Source organism: Apodemus sylvaticus, chromosome 9 (genome assembly GCF_947179515.1).
Source record: "Apodemus sylvaticus chromosome 9, mApoSyl1.1, whole genome shotgun sequence".
NCBI classification, from domain to species: Eukaryota; Metazoa; Chordata; class Mammalia; order Rodentia; family Muridae; genus Apodemus; species Apodemus sylvaticus.
The window spans coordinates 48,491,536-48,510,683 of NC_067480.1; the positions used below are offsets into that span (position 1 = coordinate 48,491,536).

General features: G+C 45.9%; 1 protein-coding gene across 4 annotated transcripts in view; it reads left to right on the forward strand.

The window, feature by feature from the left end:
- The window catches only part of Plekhm3 (pleckstrin homology domain containing M3), a 168,459-nt gene extending 150,340 nt beyond the window's left edge, over window positions 1-18,119 (forward strand). For 3 of the 4 annotated variants that reach the window (XM_052192006.1, XM_052192007.1, XM_052192008.1), the window contains one exon: window positions 12,045-18,119. In XM_052192006.1, the coding sequence (XP_052047966.1) occupies window positions 12,045-12,222 (178 nt within the window). In that variant the 3' untranslated portion in view covers window positions 12,223-18,119. The remainder of the gene's footprint in view (window positions 1-12,044) is intronic. The other variant, XM_052192009.1, reaches the window with a different exon arrangement.
- Window positions 18,120-19,148: the final 1,029 nt, after the last annotated feature.

The window sequence follows — 19,148 nt, forward strand, 5'->3', positions numbered from 1 at the left end:
AGCAAACACTGTCAGTGCACCTAATTACCAGGTTTGTGGGCTGTGCTTGGCAGTCCTGTTACATCCTGTTCAACAACAGAGGGCAACATCCTTGCCTGGGCCAGGCTTAGAGAGGGAAGAACTTACCCCCAATGTCTATAGTCTTTTTTAATGATATTTCCTTTCTGTGGCTTTTCTTGGGAAGTAGCCCACTTAAGGAGTATTGTAATAAGGTGTGTGATCTTAGAAAGAGCCAAAGGAAGCCTGGCCTCCTCTTCCTAGGTGCCATTTCTGGGAAACCACCCGCTTCTATCTGCTGGCTGCTTTCTGACTAGAATTGAAATGCTGTGAGCTTAGTTGATGGCTCTCTAACAGACTTTTGCCAGAATTTAGGATCATCAATGTCTATAGATGGAAGGGTCTTCAGAGACTATGTAGGTATCTAGGGAGAGGGAGAAAAGTCCAGAAAGCTTGTGAATGACAGGAGAAAGTAATGAGAACCAAGATGCGGTTCTCCTCCTCGGTCTCCTGGCTGCCCACCTGCCCTCTCAGGCTCCTGGCTGCCCACCCTCTCGGACTCCTGGCTGCCCACCCACCCTTGTGTTGACGTACTTGCTGTGTCAGTGAATGGTTTACTTGATTTGAAGGAAAGAAAACAAACTTTTCAGCACAGTGCTGGGTGATTTGGCAGTGGCGTCAGACAGACTTTTATTTTCTTTTGCTAAAACAAAAAAACAACAAAAAACTATATTCAAAGAATAACTTAGTCTATAACATTGCACTTTGGCTCACTCCATATTCTCATGTCCAAACACTTCAGAATGTCTGCTAACACTGCTACAGCTTGCAAACACTCGGGCTGAGCCCACCCTGTACGCCATTAGCCTCTTGATTAATAAAGCGCATTTATAACCACAGTCCTCATGGTGAGGGCACCAGTACCTGTGGTCCTCTCAGTAGATTGCTGTCAAGACATGTTCCTTACTGAGTTTCTAGCTAGGTATCTAGGTTACATGGCCTGTCTGTACACATGCCAGATGACCTAATTGTCTATTGCTTACAGAAGAAAAATGGCCATCATTGTTTAAAATCCTGTTTTTATTTCTAACTGTAAAAAGAATTGGTGCTCACTATAGAAGACACAAAAATATAAAGAAATTCTCCATATGTTATTATTTTTCTACACATGTTATTTATATATTTACATATGAACATATAAAATGGAGTCATGTTGAAATGCAGTCCTATATCTTAGAGCACATATCTCTGACTCCAAATATAATCAAATTTCATCTATAAATATTTATTGGTGAGTACTTTAGTTGCTTTAAAAATTATTAAATCACAAAACAGGCTGGAGAGGTGGCTCAGCCATTAAGAACACTGACTACTCTTCTAGAGGACCTGGCTCAGTTCCCAGCACACACGCGGTGGTTCACAGTGTCTGTAACTGCAGTTCCAGGGACCCCAACACTCTCACACAGACATGCATGCAGGTAAAATACCAATGCACATGAAATAAAAATAAATAAATTATTAAATCAGAATATATTGGGTGACAAACTTTTCAGTAAGATAGATGATAGAAGTATTAGGGTCCATCTACTTAGTAGAGACAGACTAGTTCATGGAAAGACCAATGGGAAAGGGATGAACACGAATATACACAGCATTAACTCTGCCACTTGGTTGCTAAATGACCCCGGATGTGCCGCCACCCCTCTGGACCTCTCAGGGAGATGGTACAAATTATTAAAAGGTGTGAGTGGGGTTTTTTCCCTAGGCCTGAGATTTAGCACTTTTATATTTATATTTATATGATGTTTTATAAATTGTTCTATATAATGTTCAGGCAAGTTGACTGATTTTGACACTCTTTACTCAAGGAGCTGAAGATACAAACTCAAACTGTACTACCTATCATTTTGTAAGATCCATTTAAAAAGTGGACTTGCTGTGTTTTGCTTACTGCCTAGTCTAGAGGAGGACAGAGTAACTAAACTGCGCAGTGAGTAATTCATGAACGAGCAACGAGGGGCGACTGGGTTACTTTATTTTAACTTATTCACGTTATACTTATGTGATTTTAAAGTTTTAAATCACAGACCTTTAAAATCAGCTTTTAAACTATTTTAGGAAGTTTTTATTTGAGTAGACATTACCATTATATGTGACTTTTTTTGAGTATTGGCTAGCATCCTGTCATATATTAGGGACAGATATGTTTTACTGGGACAGGGAAGCCTCTAATGTCATAAAGAGAAGATATTAAATGTTTGAGCTTGGCTAAACTACTCAGAGACCTTAATTTCAAAACATCTTTTAGGTTACTTCTGTTACTTCTTAGTGTAGACTTTTTCTTCCCCCAGGACTGTAAATAAGTAACCTAAATACACAATGGGAAGACAGGAAGTGTTTACCTTTCCATACAAAAAATGTTGACTCTGTAGACTGAGCGGTTTGTTCTGAAATTAACTATCTTGTGCTTTTACAAAAGGTGCAAAAGTAGCTTTGTTTTGTTATGTATGTTTGTATATTGTAATTATTTTCTATGCAATGAATTTTGAGTATATACATGGTAGAGTCATTAAAGTTGTCATTTAAAAAATCTTTTTATTTTAACGCCTTCTCTAATACACTATCATATTACCTTATCTTCATTAAGTACCTCCGAAGCTGACTATCGAACCACTCAACAGGGCTGCAGCAGTAAACACTCCTATTTTGTAACCAGCACTAGTAATGATCTCTTCCATCTCTGATGCTCTCAAAAATGAACTTAAAATGCACAGAAAGACTTAGAGGATACTGTACATACTTATGCTATATGAATGTTGCCATTTAGACCAAAGTGTACCAGAGCATAGAGCTCAAGAGAGCCATGGAGAACCAATAGTCACCTGCCAAGGATTCTCATGCCCAACAGAAGCTAGAAAGCCATCCAGCACCACACCTATAATTCACGGAGTTTTAGGCCATTGACTCTCGGTGGCCTTATCTCTCTTACCCTGTTGCCATAGCACCATCCCTGAAATTTGGAAGAACCACAAGCCCATCTTCTGGAATGAGAGACTGCCACCCTAAACTAGTCTCATCTTTGGTGTGATTGCCAGTAATTTTTGTTCCCACAATCAATGGAAAGAATCATGTAGCCCTTTGATGAGAAAACAAGAAAAGACAGCAAGATAGATTGGTAGATAGATAGATAGATAGATAGATAGATAGATAGATAGATAGATACTAGGTAGGTAGATAAAAAATTAATTCATGTGAAAACCAGAAATTCGTGAATCATCTTGCAATAAAATCAGTAACATAGTAGACAGACTTAAATAATGATTCTGAGGTTGGTTCAGATCCAGCCTTGGAAACATGCAAAGCCACTGAGCTTGCTTAGATTTAATGTACACTGGAAGTTCTAGTTGGGAAGATGATGGAGTGTGATACAGCCATTCTGTTAGAAGGGAGTTCACATCTACTTTCTTTTCTAGGAAGCAGATCATTGGTGATAGGAAAAAAAGGAAATTTAAATGAAAAGACTCAGGGGGAAAGCAGCTTACGTCAGCCATCAGCGATTGGACAGAAAAGTCTTCAAACTGCAGAATACAAAGAGATAAACAGATTTTTCTGGCGGAGAAGGTAGTGTCTTTAAGTGCCAACACAGGGCTTCCGAATCACAGATGATGTGATTGTCTAAACTTGCAGTGAGGACAGTGGCATTCTCCTCCAGTGTCCGAGCCTATCTACAGTAGACTGTTAGGAGAGAGGCCTGTGCATAGTAAGAAAGACTGATGTCCCTTCTCAGGCCAACTCCACTGCAAAGAAAGTTTCTCATCTCAGCTTTCCTCTCCTAGGCCGGCAGTTCTTGCTCAGCCTCCTGAGCTGCTCAGAGGAGGCCAGGCCAGTGATTGGCACAGCTGTTGCTGCAGCCTGACCTGAAGAGCTCCCCAGGGATCCCTTTGTCAAGCTTCACTGGCCTAGGAAAAAACCATGAGTAAATGATGTAATATTGTGTGTTAAAAGAATGGGATTAGTGGCAGGAGATAAATAAGGAATAAAAGTAATAACTGCTTTGCTCCTTCTAAATTCATATCAGTAACCAAGATTGTATTCCTAAACAACTTTTGCTGCTTGTAAAACTCGGCTTATTTTCTGAGTCTTCCGTGCATTTTCTAACACTCATGCTCAAACTTTCTCTTGCTTTGGCTCTACTAAGTGATGAGCTCAACTGTGCTGAGTGAGTCCTGGATGAATTACTTCCTTTAAAGGCATCTTTCATAAATACTTCATAGTTAAAAACTTTTCTTTTAAATTAAAATAAAACCAGTGAGTCAACAGAAGTGTGGGGGAGCCAAGCGCTTCTGTTGTCGTCTGTGTCACCTTCACTGCATTCTGCACTCAGCTCGCTGTGTCCCACCCAGGCCTTCCCAGGGTCCATTACCTCCAGCTCAGAACTTCGTACAAAGGAGCACTGCTCTGTGTCTAGTCCCCAGTAGTCCCTGCCATAGTGAATCCCAGTTCTGGCACCGGTGGTAGAGATGCTTAAATCCTCCTGCAGTGCCTGTAGTTTTTCTAGCAGCAAACATATTGTCCTGAAATAATCCCAAGAAGAGGTGAGCAGTTTTTTCTTGAGAATTATAGTGCCAGCCAGGTAAACCTTAAGATGCAAATTTAGTGTCAGAAATACTAGTTTTCGCCTTTCCCCAGATTCTCTTGCATTCACATTTAATTTGTTGTGCTTTTAAACATGCCCTAGAGGATGGCTGACTTCCCTCCCAGGCCACAGCTCAGCAGGAAAGACTTATTAAGCATTTACACAAAGGATGATGGTGAGTTAATGTCCCCAGTAGGGTAGCAAAATTAACTAATGAATTAATTAACCCTTGTTTGCATTCTATTTTGAATCCAGATTGTAAGTAAAGCTTTTGTAATAGGTATTAGCCAAGCTTAGCTGACAAACTCAAAGTCCAGGACCAAAGAAAGCCCAATGCTTTGTGGGTTCCAGTCAGAGAAGTGCTTCCTTAATTAACTCTGGCTTAAAGGACAGTTAAAAGCATCATTACAGGACATGCCAATTGTCTTTCCAAGAGTTGAGGTGTGTGTTGAATAACCTGAAGAACTATGTTGTATTTGACTACTAAGTGGAGGAAGGCCAGGATTCAAATCACAGCACCTGAATCAAGTCCAAAGCTTAGGACCACAAAAGCCACCAGTTAGTATTTTGTATTTTATCCATTTAGAGATAGACTTAATAAACATAGGAAAACAAATAATGCCTAACTCAAAGCACATTTATTTCTGGATTTTAAAAAGCTAATTTACGTGTATACACACACACACACACAAATTACGATGCCCCATAAACAAAAGGCCAAGTAGATGCTGCCTATTTTAAATTTCAAAAGGATAGGTTGGGGGATGGTAGGATCACAGTGAGCAGCTGCAAGTGTGTTGTAGTCAAGTATCATGCTCTCTGCATCTATACCAGTGCACTGTATGTGTGCTCACTAGGCCTCCGCTCCACGAGCCAAGGTGTCCACATCCCTGTTCTCTTCCTCCTGGTCCTGCTGACAAAATTGAGGGGTGAGGACTGTCCGATTTCTGGAAAGCTCCTCATGGCAGTGTCTAGACCACTACTTGCCTCACCCCCGTTCATCAGAACCCACTTATAGTCAGTTTCTTATTAGAATTGTCTTTCACCTCATTATTTTAGTCTTTTTACTTACCCCAAAGAGCGGTCCTACTCAGTGTTCTCATTTGTTAAATTGTATTTCATTCATTTTACCTTAGGACCTTTAATAACAGATCTGTGTATTTTACTGAGCAATACGCACATACGTAAAGTATGTACATATGCAGATATTCAGGCCCCTTCATACCTGACACTGGCCAATTTCCTGTTTAAGGGAATTGTAGGATTTTTTTTTTTCATTTATATGCCCAATGACAGGAGAAAACAGCAAGCCAAAAACATTAAAGTAACCAGGCTCCAGTAGCTACCGCACTTAGCTAAAAGATTTAAATAAGGAAAGCTAGTGATTGCTCATGCCTGTATAGGTGATTGATTGCTCATGCTGTATAGGTGATTGCTCATGCCTGTATAGGGCACTTTACACAGCAGCCATCCCCTGAATGGCACATGTATGCCATCATGCGTGCCTCTTTCTCCTGCTCATCCTGTTAAGAGCTCTTGGGAGTGGAACTCAACCACAATCTCTACACTGCTCTGAAGGCCCACCCTTTGCTTGTCAGAAAGCCGATAAACTGAAGCCTGAATTTTAATCCAAATGAAATATTTGAGACCAATGCCTGAGCCAAAAATAAAGATACAGCAGGAGGAGGACTTAACAAGAAGGGGCAGAAGTGGAGTGGTGATGTCTCCGGGGCAGTGTCCTTTAGCAGCTTCCTGGGACCTCCCTGCGTGCAGTCTGAGTTTGGAAGGGGCAAACGAAGCCATCAAGCCTGGGTCTAATTGGTCTCACATCATCTGCATTCCAGAACAGGAAACAGTCTGCAGCAGGGAATTCTTGCTTCTTTGCCATAAGATTTGAGAAGCAAACCTTCAGCCTTGGGTGGGTGGAGCTAGTTTGTAGCAGGTTCCGGCTCTTGGGTTCCATAGCCATAATAAAACGTGTCTGCTCAGTCTGTGCTGGTTCGAGCTCTGGATTAGAAATGTCTCCCTTGCCTGCCTTGGGCTAAAAAGGTAATTATTAGGTCAAAAATGTTCATAAAATGGGTAGTTTTATTCCAAGGAATACTTTCTTAAGAAGCAAAATATGGCCTATATTGCCTCCAAATAGTGGGCGACCCTTACACCTCTCCCAAAGAAGAGTGTACAAATAATTAATAATATTCCCTAGAGCTTGCTTCCAAAGAAGCGAATCTCCAGTTTCCTATCTGCTACCACGAATTTTGCTATGCCCAGGACTAGTACTACCCTGCCCTTCACAGGTCACCGCAGTACAGCTCTGAAACTATCTATACTAACTTACGTAACCTGCCTTACAGCTTAACTAACACAAATACGCACCGTTCCTAGAATGAGCCTTTCTGGAAAGGAGGTAGCCAGTACTCCTTGGTACTCATGCCCACAGAGGAAAGGAGGGTACAGGCGCCCAAATCACTTCTACTGCCCACACCTCAAGTCTGCATATTGGAAGACGCTTTAGATACTGGCTAACCCGAGGAGTGAAGACGCTATAGATACTGGCTAACCCGAGGAGTGAAGACGCTTTAGATACTGGCTAACCCGAGGAGTGAAGACGCTTTAGATACTGGCTAACCCGAGGAGTGAAGACGCTTTAGATACTGGCTAACCCGAGGAGTGAAGAGAATAAGGTCAAAAGACAAAGGAGCTTGCCGCTGTCTTGTGGCTGAACTAGGAAATCAGTCTCCTTACTCTAGTGGTCTCACCTCTGCAGTAGCATCCTCGTGATCGCTTCGCCACAACCTCATGGATGCTCTACTGAACTGCTTTCACAGTGAAAGTTGCTGAAGCAACTTCCGCATTCATAAAAAGTTTATTTTATAATGTACATGCAAAAATAAATGGCCTTTTATTTGCTTCATGGTCTGGGTAGAGTATGAAAGAATAGAAAGGCCACAGAGAAGTTGCCCGGCAAATCTGGTCCAAAAAGCTACTAAGTACAACTGAGCGCTAGCCAGCCAGGATGGCTCTGGGACAGAGTTAAAAAGGCGCTGAGTTGGTAAAAAGTCAGTTACCAAATGATGCACACTAGTCTGTCATGGGTATTTATATCAAGCTTGATTTTACTTACAGAAATATAATCTCAATCTTATGACATTCCTGCCTCAACCTCCCTGAATGCTGAGATCATACCACATATGGCCTTTGACCTTTCTCTTTTCCAGTGCTAAGAATCAAACCCAGGGTCTTGTTGGACATGCTATCTACATGACCTACATCCAAACCTCTTTACTTCTTAAACGATGTTCTAAATAATGTCAGAAACAACAGGATAATACTAGTCTGTTCAGGTATTTTTTTATTACTTGCTTTCCTGAAAATAAGTTGTTTTGAGAATGAAATGGATAAGGGTCGTGGATAAGCTGGACCTTGTTGGTTGGCAAGAATGTAGGTCAGTAGGTGGGAGGGGTGCCAGTTAACCCACTGGTGGGCACTCCTCTGTGAGTTCCCTTTCAAGATATTTAGGTCCGAGATTCTCAGCAGGTATTATTTTGACCCCACAGATATTGTCAGTATCTGTAGCCATTGCTCATTGTCATAGCTCAGGTTGGGGGAAGAGTGCTCTGGCTACTGGGGAGAGGCCAGGGGTGCTAAACACTCTATAATGACAGGACAGCCCCTTGCACTGAAGAAACTGCCACCTAAAATGTCAGTGGTGCTGAGGTTGAGACTCCTAGCGTAATGAAGCAATGTACATACAAGAAAGAAAGGGGAAAATCCACGGTGTGCCTTTGGTCACTAGCAAACACTCTGCCTGCAGTTGCATCCTATAAAGAAACTTTGGCTTTGGTGGCTTGCTGCTTGGTGAGGGGACCCAGACATATAGACACTGCCCTTCATTTGCTATGTTGCCCGTTATAGCTTTTAGTCAGAGGTGATTACGGTAACAGATTTGCCTTGTATAAAAGCAGACTTCTGAAAAGTTGGGTAGGGTGAATCTTACTTTCTTTTTATGTTGGGTGGAGAAGTGAGTATCTGTAAAGGTACACATGTGTACTTGGTACATATGAAGGTCAGAGGTCAATCTCGGATCATTCTTCGAAGCCACCCACTTTGGTTTTTAAGGCATGGTCTCTCTCTGTCTTGTCTAAACTGGCTGGCCAGTGAGCTGCAGGGATCCTCTAGTGTCGTCTCCCCTGGGCTGGGGTGACAGGCTTGTATTGCCATATGCGGCTAGGAATCAAACTCTGCTCCTCAGCACAAAGGGAAGGGGCAAGTACTTTGCTTCCCAACTCCTGAGTCACATTTAAAATAGTCAAGGAACAGTTAAACGCCAGGAGCCAACCATCTTTCCAAGGAAGGTAACAGAGCCCTGTTCCCGACGAAGAGCAGAGCTGTCTGTTCTGCAGACGCTTTGCTTTCACTGCACCTCACAGTTCTGTTACAGACCTCTAGTAATTTCATGTAAGAACAGACTTTTCTTTCTCTTCCCTCTTCTGCCATTTTTTCAAGGTTTTTGTTGTTTGTTTATTTGAGATATGGTCTCACTGGGACTCTAGCTAGCCTAGAATTCCCTATATAAACCAGGCTGGCCCCAAACTCACAGAGATCCACCTGCCTCTGCCTTCCAAGTGCTAGATTAAAGGCGTGTGCAGCCATACTTGGCCTGCCTTATTCTCTAGAATGAACGTCAGGGCGTGTGGGGGAAGGAAGCTAACAAGCGATCGTCTGTGTTTGAGAATGTCATTGATTCATGCATCCATAGCACAGTTGACAGATGCTCCCAGGGTTACAGATTGTTGGAAAACAAGACTTTGCTCCATTTTGAACTCCTGAATTCCTTTATCTCACTCTTGCTTCAGTTACTGACCTTTGGCTAGACCAAGCAGGTGCACTGGTCCTCCTTCACTCTATAGGTGGTTTTCGCCCCAGAAATACCTGATAAGACTCAATCTCTTCCTTCACTGCAGGCCTGGTATCAGCAGAGATAAGGGAGTGGCACTGGGGAACTGGGCGTTTCCCCCTTATCAGTCTCTGCCCGAGGACCAAGGCCCTAGGTGTATAAATCCTTGACCACCCCTGAGGAAAGTCACTTGATAAAGCTACCTTTAGTGTCATTTAATGATAGGAACTTCCCAAGGTGTGACCGTGGGGACAAAGCCACTACCCAGAGTGGATAGCTAGTCCAGACGGAGGCACTGGGAGACCTGGCTCTGACCTTCATCCTGACTGGCAGGAGCAGATGGGTGGGGAAAGGGGGGGCATCGAGGTGGCCCAGCTGTGTCCAGGAAGGAGCATCGGAGTCACCTGGAAGGATGTACGGCTTCTGCTTGCGTGGTTCCTCCATCTGGACCTGCCCATTGCAGTTTCACAGCAAACACGATTAGGAGGAAGTTGTGGTCAGCAGTACTGGAAAAAAGGCTTCTGACTCATCCAGGAAGCAACAGTCCACCCCGGGCATCCCAGCTATAGAGACAGTAGTGACTTGACAGTGCTTGTGGTGTAAGTGTTTGCTCAGATAGCCAGAGGTATGAGCATCAGTGGAAGCCGGGGCTTGTGCCGGTGGCCCTGAGTCCCAAGAACAGTTTTCTTCAGCTCTCTGTGTGCCTATGGGATGATCACTAGCCCTCTGGGAAACTTAGTTTTCTGCTCTGTAAAGGGGGGGCTTGATGGGGCCATCCAGACCACTCGGTGACATCAGTGAAGTCAGGCTGCAGAGAGGCCTCCTAGAAATGCCTGAGGGGCACAGCTTCTCCTGGGCCAGGAACTGCTGGACACTTTACCCATGATCTCATTCAAGGCCTGCAGCATCCCAGTGTGATGGCTGCTCATGTTATCTCCTGTAGCCCGTGAAGAAACTGACGCTCACCAGGTGAGGTCACTTGCTCCAGGGCATTATCTAGTCTACATGGGCAGCATACCAGATCCCACAGGCTGGGTGGCTTAAAGGTGTGTTTCTCACCGCTCAGGGGCTGGGGGGCGGGGGCGGTGGGCTGGAAGATTCAGAGCAGGATGCTAGCAGGATTTGGTTCTTTAGATGAGGGTTTTCTTACAAGCTCACTAATGGCTTCACAAAGTGCACAGGGAAGAGAGACGCTAAGACACTGAGAAGTTCTGCTTCTTGCATTAAGGACACTAAGCCAATTAGACCAAAGACACACCCTTACCTTAATTAGTACTACTTACATACTCTTTCACCAATAGGAGTTACCTTGGGGGGAGATGAACTTCTTTATGGGAACCCCAGGGGGACACATCAAGGATAAGGGAACAATTTGGTTCCTCATCTGTTGTCTTGATAACCACTGTCCTCAGATGGGAAAGCTGAGCTGGGAGCAGGTACTGCTGGGGAAGGAGGCCTCTGTTGGCAGCTCCGAGACATTGCCCTGCTACAAGGCAGGAGTGGGTCAGTGGGAAAGCCCTCCCTCCTTGGTGGTGCTTGGTGGAAAGACATTGGCACATTAGGTTGTATCCAGTATGGATCCATATCCAAGATGGAAAAGCCCAGGATGACCTGAAGACAGCTGCATGTAACACCATTCCAGGGCTGAAGGAGATCATGTAGTCAGCCCCCTGGGCTCCTGGTGAGGCAGAAGTCCCGGTCCACAGCCTACAGCCGTGTGTGGCAGAATGAGAGTTCCATACAGAGCAGGGCCGGAGCAGCCGGCGTCATCTGTCATTACTAAGTGAAAACAAGCTGTGCAGGCAGACTCCAGCAGGCAGACTCCGGCAGGCCAGACGAGCCGCGAGTCACCCACCTGGAATGTCTCCACTCCACAACTCACCAAACTGCCGGGTGGGTGAGAAAATGTTTCCTTTCCCACTCTCTGACTCGTCCTTGTTCATGATTAGGTCACGCAGGTAGGCCTTTAAAGGTGGGAGGAGTTTCCTAATTTTAAAAAGTACACAGAGTAACAGGGCCCCAGGACGTCATGCAGAGAACAAAAATGTTCATCATACCGTCCCAAACTAAGACAGAGAACAGTAAGTCAGGAGGGCTGGAGTCGGTTGCTCGCTGGTGTAGAGTCAGGGCTGCCCAGGCCTGCGAAGGTTTCTGCTGCCAAGGCCCTAGGTTACATTCTTGGCCGCTCACCCTAGAGTTTCTGCTCCATTGTCTGTGGTGGAGAGGAAACTGGCACACAAAGCCTCGTGTGCCTGTTGTCACTGTTAACAGAGTCACTGGGTCACTGTTGACTCTCTCTACCCAAGCCAGTGTCTCAGGAGCCTGGTTCCAGGAAAATTGTGCCACTAGTGAAATCTGACACTGAGCCTTTTGAAAACAGATGCAGCCCCGTCTCTCAGTCATACCTCCTCCCGAGGACAGGGATGTGCAGAGGAATAGAGTGTCCCGTGACGTCCCACACGGGCTATTGTGCTCTGCAGTCTTGCTAATCACTTCTGTGCTTGGCTTTTGCAGATGTGAAAGCTGTGGAGCTGTCTTCCACTCTGAGTGCAAAGAAAAGTCCGTCCCCTGCCCACGGTGTGTCCGACGGGAGCTGCAGAAGAAGCAGAAGTCCTTCTGGCGGCAGCTGAACGTGGACGGAAGTCTGGAAGAGGCATGCGCCATGTTTGAGCTGTCCTGCCAGAACACCTGACTGCAGGCCAGGCCACACTCGCCACTACCCAGGGGCTCCCGGCCCTGCACATGAGGCTGGTCCTTCTTCAGCTAGATGTAGATGATAAGTTATTTATTTATATTATATACACCTATACGTCCTGTACGTATTTGAATACTCATTGTCCAAGAAGTCCACAAAGATCCTGTGGTGGAATTCCTACAGATAGCTGAGTTACACGTGGCCGTGAGACTCAGCTGCTTGCTCCCAGCAGATGTGATTTACACACATTGCTCTGTAGTTCAGACCCCTTTATGTACACTGGCTCTGAGGGCCAGTCTACTGCACAGGTATTGGAAGAAGCATCTCTTGCAGCAAAGCTTTGCATTATTACTGAGATTTAACCTTTGCTGGGGAAACTAAGGTAAGAGCCATTGTCATCTGCTTCACAAGGACATCTCTCAAACCCAAGAATGTTTCTGGATGTTTCCAGGCCCCAGAATCCTTGGCAGAGATGGGAAGAGCAAAGCAGGGCCACACAGCCAGAGGCCCTTTCGCCACCAGAGAGCATCAGAGCAGAGCTACCCTGGGTTTGAACAGAATTCCTGAAAGAGAGTACAGAAAGTGAGGACCTCAGTGGCCAGTGCCTGCATGTCCTCCGTCTGTTGGCTGGTGTGAAGGCCAGCACCTCCCAGCTGATGCGACCCCACGATGCCTGCCCGAGTGCACGTGGGTGCCCTAAGAGCAGCTTTCCAAGCATGGAAGGAAGGACATTGGTCACGGTTTTCATGGTGCTGCCCAGGAGGAAATGTCCCAGGATTGCACTCAAGCATATCTGTGCGTAGCTTGCTAGGTAGAGTATACTGCACGCAGCTTGGAGGACACGATGTTTCCTTTCCCAGAGTCCTCCACCGGCCGTACCCACCTGTCTGTCATTTGAAGGTTTTATTTCTCCTGTCCTTCACAGCACTTTTGACCTTTATTCAGTCCACGTAACTACTCCTGCTTTTGTATTCTGGGTGTTTTGTTTGTTTGGGCTGGGGTTATATTTTAAGACAGGGTCTTGCTGTATATCCCTGGCTGGCCTCAAACCTGTGATCCTGCTGCCGCATCCTCCAAATGCTGGGATTACAGGTGTTTACCACCGTACCTGGCTTTACTTGTTTTTAATTATTTTTTAAAAATATTTAAAAGTAAAAATTATATAATTATTAAAAGTTATTAAGAAATAACAATTTGAAAAATACAAACCTAAACTATTAAGAAAATACCAAACATAAATAGAATTAATGAATTGATATTATTGAAATAAGTAGATATATACACATGCATAATTGCCACCTCACACTAAGTAACACAAAGAGTAACTAGTGTGGTAGAAGTAAGAAGCAGATCGCTTCGCTCTTTGGAGGGTAGTGTACTCCCACTGTGAGCCCCTTGTAAGAGCCTGTGTAGTTGTCACTGTGACCAAGATGGCTGCTAGGAAGGCACTGAAGCCCTGACGGCCAGTATTCCTTCTTCCTTGACTCTTTCCAAGGCAGGAAAATGCTCACCAGGAAGTCCTTGTCTGTGTCTTTCACGCGAGGCCAGTGTCGCCCATTGCTACCCATGCTCTGTCCTTCGGGATTTTCACTGCTGTTCAGATCAGGGGAAACACTGGTTCACAAACACAGCTTCGGCTGCAAGTTGCTCCCCACAGGCACCAGCTCTTGATGCCTCTGTCCAGTAGGAGACTTTCAGCTGACTTGTGCAGTTAGAGGCAAGCACTTCACCTCTTGGCCCACACCATTTCCTTTGGCCCCAGACCGTGCAGTTCAGCGCCACACGTGTTCATTTCCTAGCTACCCGGAAGCTAAGCCAAGGCATGAGACTTGGTAAAAGGCCAGGGCCCTACTTACCAGACACCTCACGGTGCTTTTATAAACTCTGGGGAAGGCAGGTTGACCTCACTGAGTGAGAGGTAGGGAATGTTGCACATAAAGGACAAGGGTGGGAAGTCTCAAACACTTGGCAAAACAGGCAAACAGATTTGAGTATCTCTCTTCCTCCTCCCGTTCATGAAATACAGTATTTATATTTTCCAGCCTCAGAGAACAGAACATGATCTTTCACTGGAGAATTCTAGACCTGCTTATTATGAACCAGATGTGCTTCCATGGCACAGTGCCTTCTCTCTCCACCCCCAGTCCCTGTCGCCGTAGCTTATGCTTGGCCTTTGCTGAAATTAGTGTATCTGTGATTCTGACTGTCAGAGACGCCATTCCCAGGACTGAGCACAGAGACCTGAAGAACAGAGCCCCTGGCCCCAGCTTGGCCGGGTGTCCTGCCCCAACTCACAGATGCCCACGATCAGACCTAACAAAAGCTGAGGGTGAAATCTAGACCCCTGCTCAACACACCTGAGTTGTCCCACTGCCCCCAGAGGGCCCTGCTGTGTGTGAGCAGACCTTGAACACTTCTAAGACCTTTCCCCGGACATTGCTTTGTGTTTAGTTTTTAAAGGGAAAAAGATACGAGCACTGTTGTTCATGGTCTGGAACTGGAGCCATGCCCTGCCACTTCTGTTTTCACTCTGCTGTACATCCCCGGCCCCGCTAGCCTGGTCTATGCCAGCTCTGGGCTCGCAACAGTGATCTCAGCCACCACCACCCGAACCTGAGAGGACACCGGAGCGCGCGGTGCAGTTGGGTCTGCCGTGAAAATTCAAAATTGCTATTTTCAGCCCAGAATGCCTTGGAGTGCCTGAAGGCCCTTACTGTTTTCAGGTCTAACAAATTACTTGGTGCAGTGTTAGGTAATTATTCCACTGCTTAGAAACCATCGAGACAAAAGCAAGCCTGTGGGTTTCCACCTCCTTTTCTTCATCTCAGTAAATATCGTACATGGAAAGCATAATGGAAAATGGTCCATTAATCTCCTGGAGCTGCTAGCACAGCCCGGGAGCTGCCCTTCACTGAACAGCCCTTCCCTGCTGTAGCACAAGAATTCCCTCCTGCTGGTGCCAGAAACCCATGTGCGACACCATCCAGCCTGGGGAAGTGTTGGCACCCACCCCGCCGTCAAGAAGCCAGTTCCTAAAATAGACCTGCGTTTGCACCGCAGTAGGAAGGCCGCAGGGTGCTCCAAAGGCAGTCAGCTATGATGGGAGCAGAGTTCTTTCCAGGGCTGCCCGTTCCCAAAGTTGGAAGCAGCCTTATATGAAAACCATGTAAACTCTCTGTCTTCCTCTTGACTTCATGTGCTGAATAACAGCCATCTTTTGGGAGTTTTCACATTTGATGAGCTGAAAGGTTAACTGCTTCTTGATTCTTCTAGAATAGGCCTCTACCAAAAAAAGAGAGCGAGAGAGAATGTGTGTGTGATTACAGTGCCTTGGGATTCCCAGGTTCCAATACAGTCTGAAATAGCCCAGTGTTATGATTCCCCTTAGCTGCCCCAAAACCAAGGTGTCTGTGTCACTCTGTCACTGTGGCTGAGCTGCAGCACACCCTCTGAGGGTGAGGTCTGGCCTCTGTCTCTGCTTGTCATGTCTGCACACTGAATGGGGGCACTGACAACTTTCTCTCTGCACCTCCTCCAGGAGGCTTGGCTGCCAGCCCTGCAAGTTCCTTCTCTATCCGTGGGCCAGAAATCTCCAGACACAAACTACCTATGAGGACAGGACCACAGTGATGCCACACACTGAGCACCAACGGCAAAACCCACCCGCTGCTGTCAAGGAAGTAGAGATACGTTCTGCTGCTAGTCCAGGGGCAAGCCCTGCCCTCCCGCCCTGCAGATCAGGCCTGGGTCGGTCTTCTCCCGTGCTTTGTTGAAATAGCTAGATTAGGAGCTAGTCTTTGACCCTTAGTTGGAATACTGCCTGGTTCCAACACAGACTGTTTTATTTTGTTCAGTTTGGCTTTTCTTATGGTAAATAGAGAAGTGTGCAATATTGTTTGGGAGTTCCTACACTACTTTTTATCTTCTGAAATAATGTGGAGATGTCAAGAATTCGAGACAAAAGGGAAAGCAGCTGGCCCTTTCTTCCTTAGCTTCTTTCGCCCTGGATCCCCTGGCCTCTCCTTAGCCATTCCTTGGTGCCCACTCGGTAGTGGTGGTGAGCACTGGGAACTTGGGTCACTGCTCTGCCCTGTCCCACTTGCCTGAGCCCAGAATACTACAAGCTACATGGCTAAGCCCCTCAGCTAACTAACCAGTGCTGCTCTCCGTCACAGGTACGGTTTCTTAACAGTTAAACCTCAGTTCCCAGTAGTCTCTCTGTGTAGGCGCTTCTGTCCTTTCTTTGAATTCAAAACTCTCTGACTGGAAATTTTTTTTTCTGGTGTGTTTTAGTGGGTGTGGGACTAAAATAAAAAATCTCCATCACTGTAAAACTTTAGGTGAAAGGGAAAATGTAGATGGGCCTCTGCCGCGTTTGTCAGCGTGTTCTGTGTAAGATGGATTCCTGGTGACCGTGGTCTGTAGCACTGTCTCCATAAAGTAGGCTCTGATGTGATGGGAGGCACTGGTGAGTGGAACACAGGCTGCTCTGCCGGGCCCTGCTCTGAGGGGAAAGAGGCACTGGCTGCTTGTCATTTTACAAAGCTCCCTAGTGCAGCCACTAGTCTCCCAGGCCAGATGAACAAGACGCCTACAGCCGCTCTTCCACAGTTGCCTCCCTCTGGCTGGCCAAGGAAGCCGTAATCCAGCCCCGTCCCCTCCCATGCTTCCCTTGCCTGCTTTCTTCCTCAGCCCTGGGCCAGGTTCGGCCTCAAGCTAATAAACCACCTAGTGAACCACCCGCCGGTGGCCCTTCCTTCCCACTGTTTTGTTTCCCTGTAGGAGTGCCTTATAGTCTAGTCTAGTCTCTGACCCACTTGAAGCCTGCAGGACCCTTCAACCAACTGTGGATCCCTTCGCGCTTCCCTGCCGGCTCCTCCTCAGTCCACAGTCCACCTGGAGCCCGTGTATTCCGAGATGCACATCAGACCTTCCACCTTCGCTTAACCTGGTGCCTTAACTTCACAAGTAAAGAGATCCACATTGCAAACACGCTATCTGAGTGAAACATCAGTTTCTTTGGTGCCACTGGCACTTTTACCAGGAAATACAATAGGCATAATCATAAATGTTTTGACCTTATTTTATGATGTTTCTAAGCCACTTTTTGTTTGCTTGCTTTCATTAACCAAACTCAGGGGAAATGTCATGTCACCAAGGTCAATGGGGAAAGAAGGAAAACTAGCTACCCAGAAGCAAATGTCAAAGTCTATGAACTCCATCTTTATCAGGTTCAAAAGTGTCACCAACTCGAGGATTTTTTTTCCCTTTACTGTATAAAGATTCTCTTTATTACCACCTGTGTTCCACGTGGGAGGTGGGAAACCTCGGGGATGCGTGTGGACGACAGTGTCCACTGAGCCATGGGGCCAGGCCTTCGTTCGCTGTGCTGCGGAGTGCTCGGCAGCCTCTGGTCACCTGACTCCTACTGTAAACAGCTCTTAGTTGTCTCTGGGGATGGCGAAGGAGGAGAGCCCATGCCTGCAGGCGCAGAGCAGGAGCCGAGATGTGGATGGTCCTGGACAGCGCACTCCTCAGCTCCGGGATCAAACCCGAGCCATCCCCTCCTGGTCACGCGGTACCGTCGCAATCAGGATCTGCACTTGAGCTATTCCTTCGCTCTGCTAGTTATTCGTAAAGAGTTAATGTGCTAGTTGATGTGGTCCCTGGTGTCTGGACTTGATTGCCTTTCTTGGTTAATTTATCCATATTTTTGTTTACATTATTTTTTAAGCTAGTAACTAAGAGTATAAAATCGAAGTTGTGCTGTTGACAGGACATCTCTCTCTCTCTTTTCTCTCTCTTTTTTTTTACAGTTGTCTGTCACATAATTTAAGTGCACCTGTTCCTAATGTATAAAATTATCTCCCTCTCAATAAATGACAATGAAAGTACTTTCTCTCATATTAGCTTTATTAAAAAAGTGTTTTCAGGAAATGGGGAGGTGAGCCATTGGCAAAATCAAGATTTGAGGTCTATTGAGAGTAGGCTGTTTGCTTTTGCGGAAGGAGGGGAGATAGAGCCTTTCTGTTTAATGCATGTGAGTTTTGCTGTGTGTTTGTGTGCTGTACTCATGCTTAATGCCCAGAGAGTTCAACAGAGGGCATCGGATCCCCTAGAACTGGTGGTCGTGAGCCGCCATGTGGGTGCTGAGGTCAAACCCAGGTCCTCTGAAGGAGCAGCAAGTGACCTTAGCTGCTGAACCGTCTCTCCGGCCCTGCTGTGGTTTAAATATCTCTTACACCTGGGTTTATAACCCTATCGTGTTCTCAGCCTTTTCTGTGTTTACAGAAAATATCATAGGAGTTTGCTTTCTGTTGATGTGATAAACACCATGACAAAAGCATCTTAGGGAGGAAAGAGTTTACAGACCAACCTAATCCAGACATGATGATCTAGGCTGCCCCTCAATTGACACTCCCACCCCAAGTGACTCTTGACTGTGTCAAACTGACAATATAGACTAAGGAGGACAAAGGTGTAACATGAGGAAACAGTGTCTGTTCTGGGCTTTCTTTGCTGAATAAAGACAGTTTTGAGACAAATGTCCTCAGGTGGCCTGCTGAATGCCTGCCTTCTCCCTGTCTTCCCCAGGCAATCCCAGAAATTCTCACAGCCCTATCTTGGCTCGCTCCACATAGGAAGGGCAGTGCCAGTCAGTCAGCATGAGGAAAAGGCTGTGACAGAGGACCATACTCTGGGAAAAGAAAATAGAGATATGGCCATTTAATTCCAGCATTCAGGAATCAGGCAATCACTTGGTTCCTGAGTTCAAGGCCAGCCTGGACTATAAAACCAGTTCCAGGACAGCCAGAACCACAGAGTTTGTCTCTAAATAAGAAAAAGAAAATAAGGAACAGGTGTTTTTGCTCCAGAGTAGCCTCAGAGAGTTGGGAATTTATTAAAAATAGGCACCTGCCTTC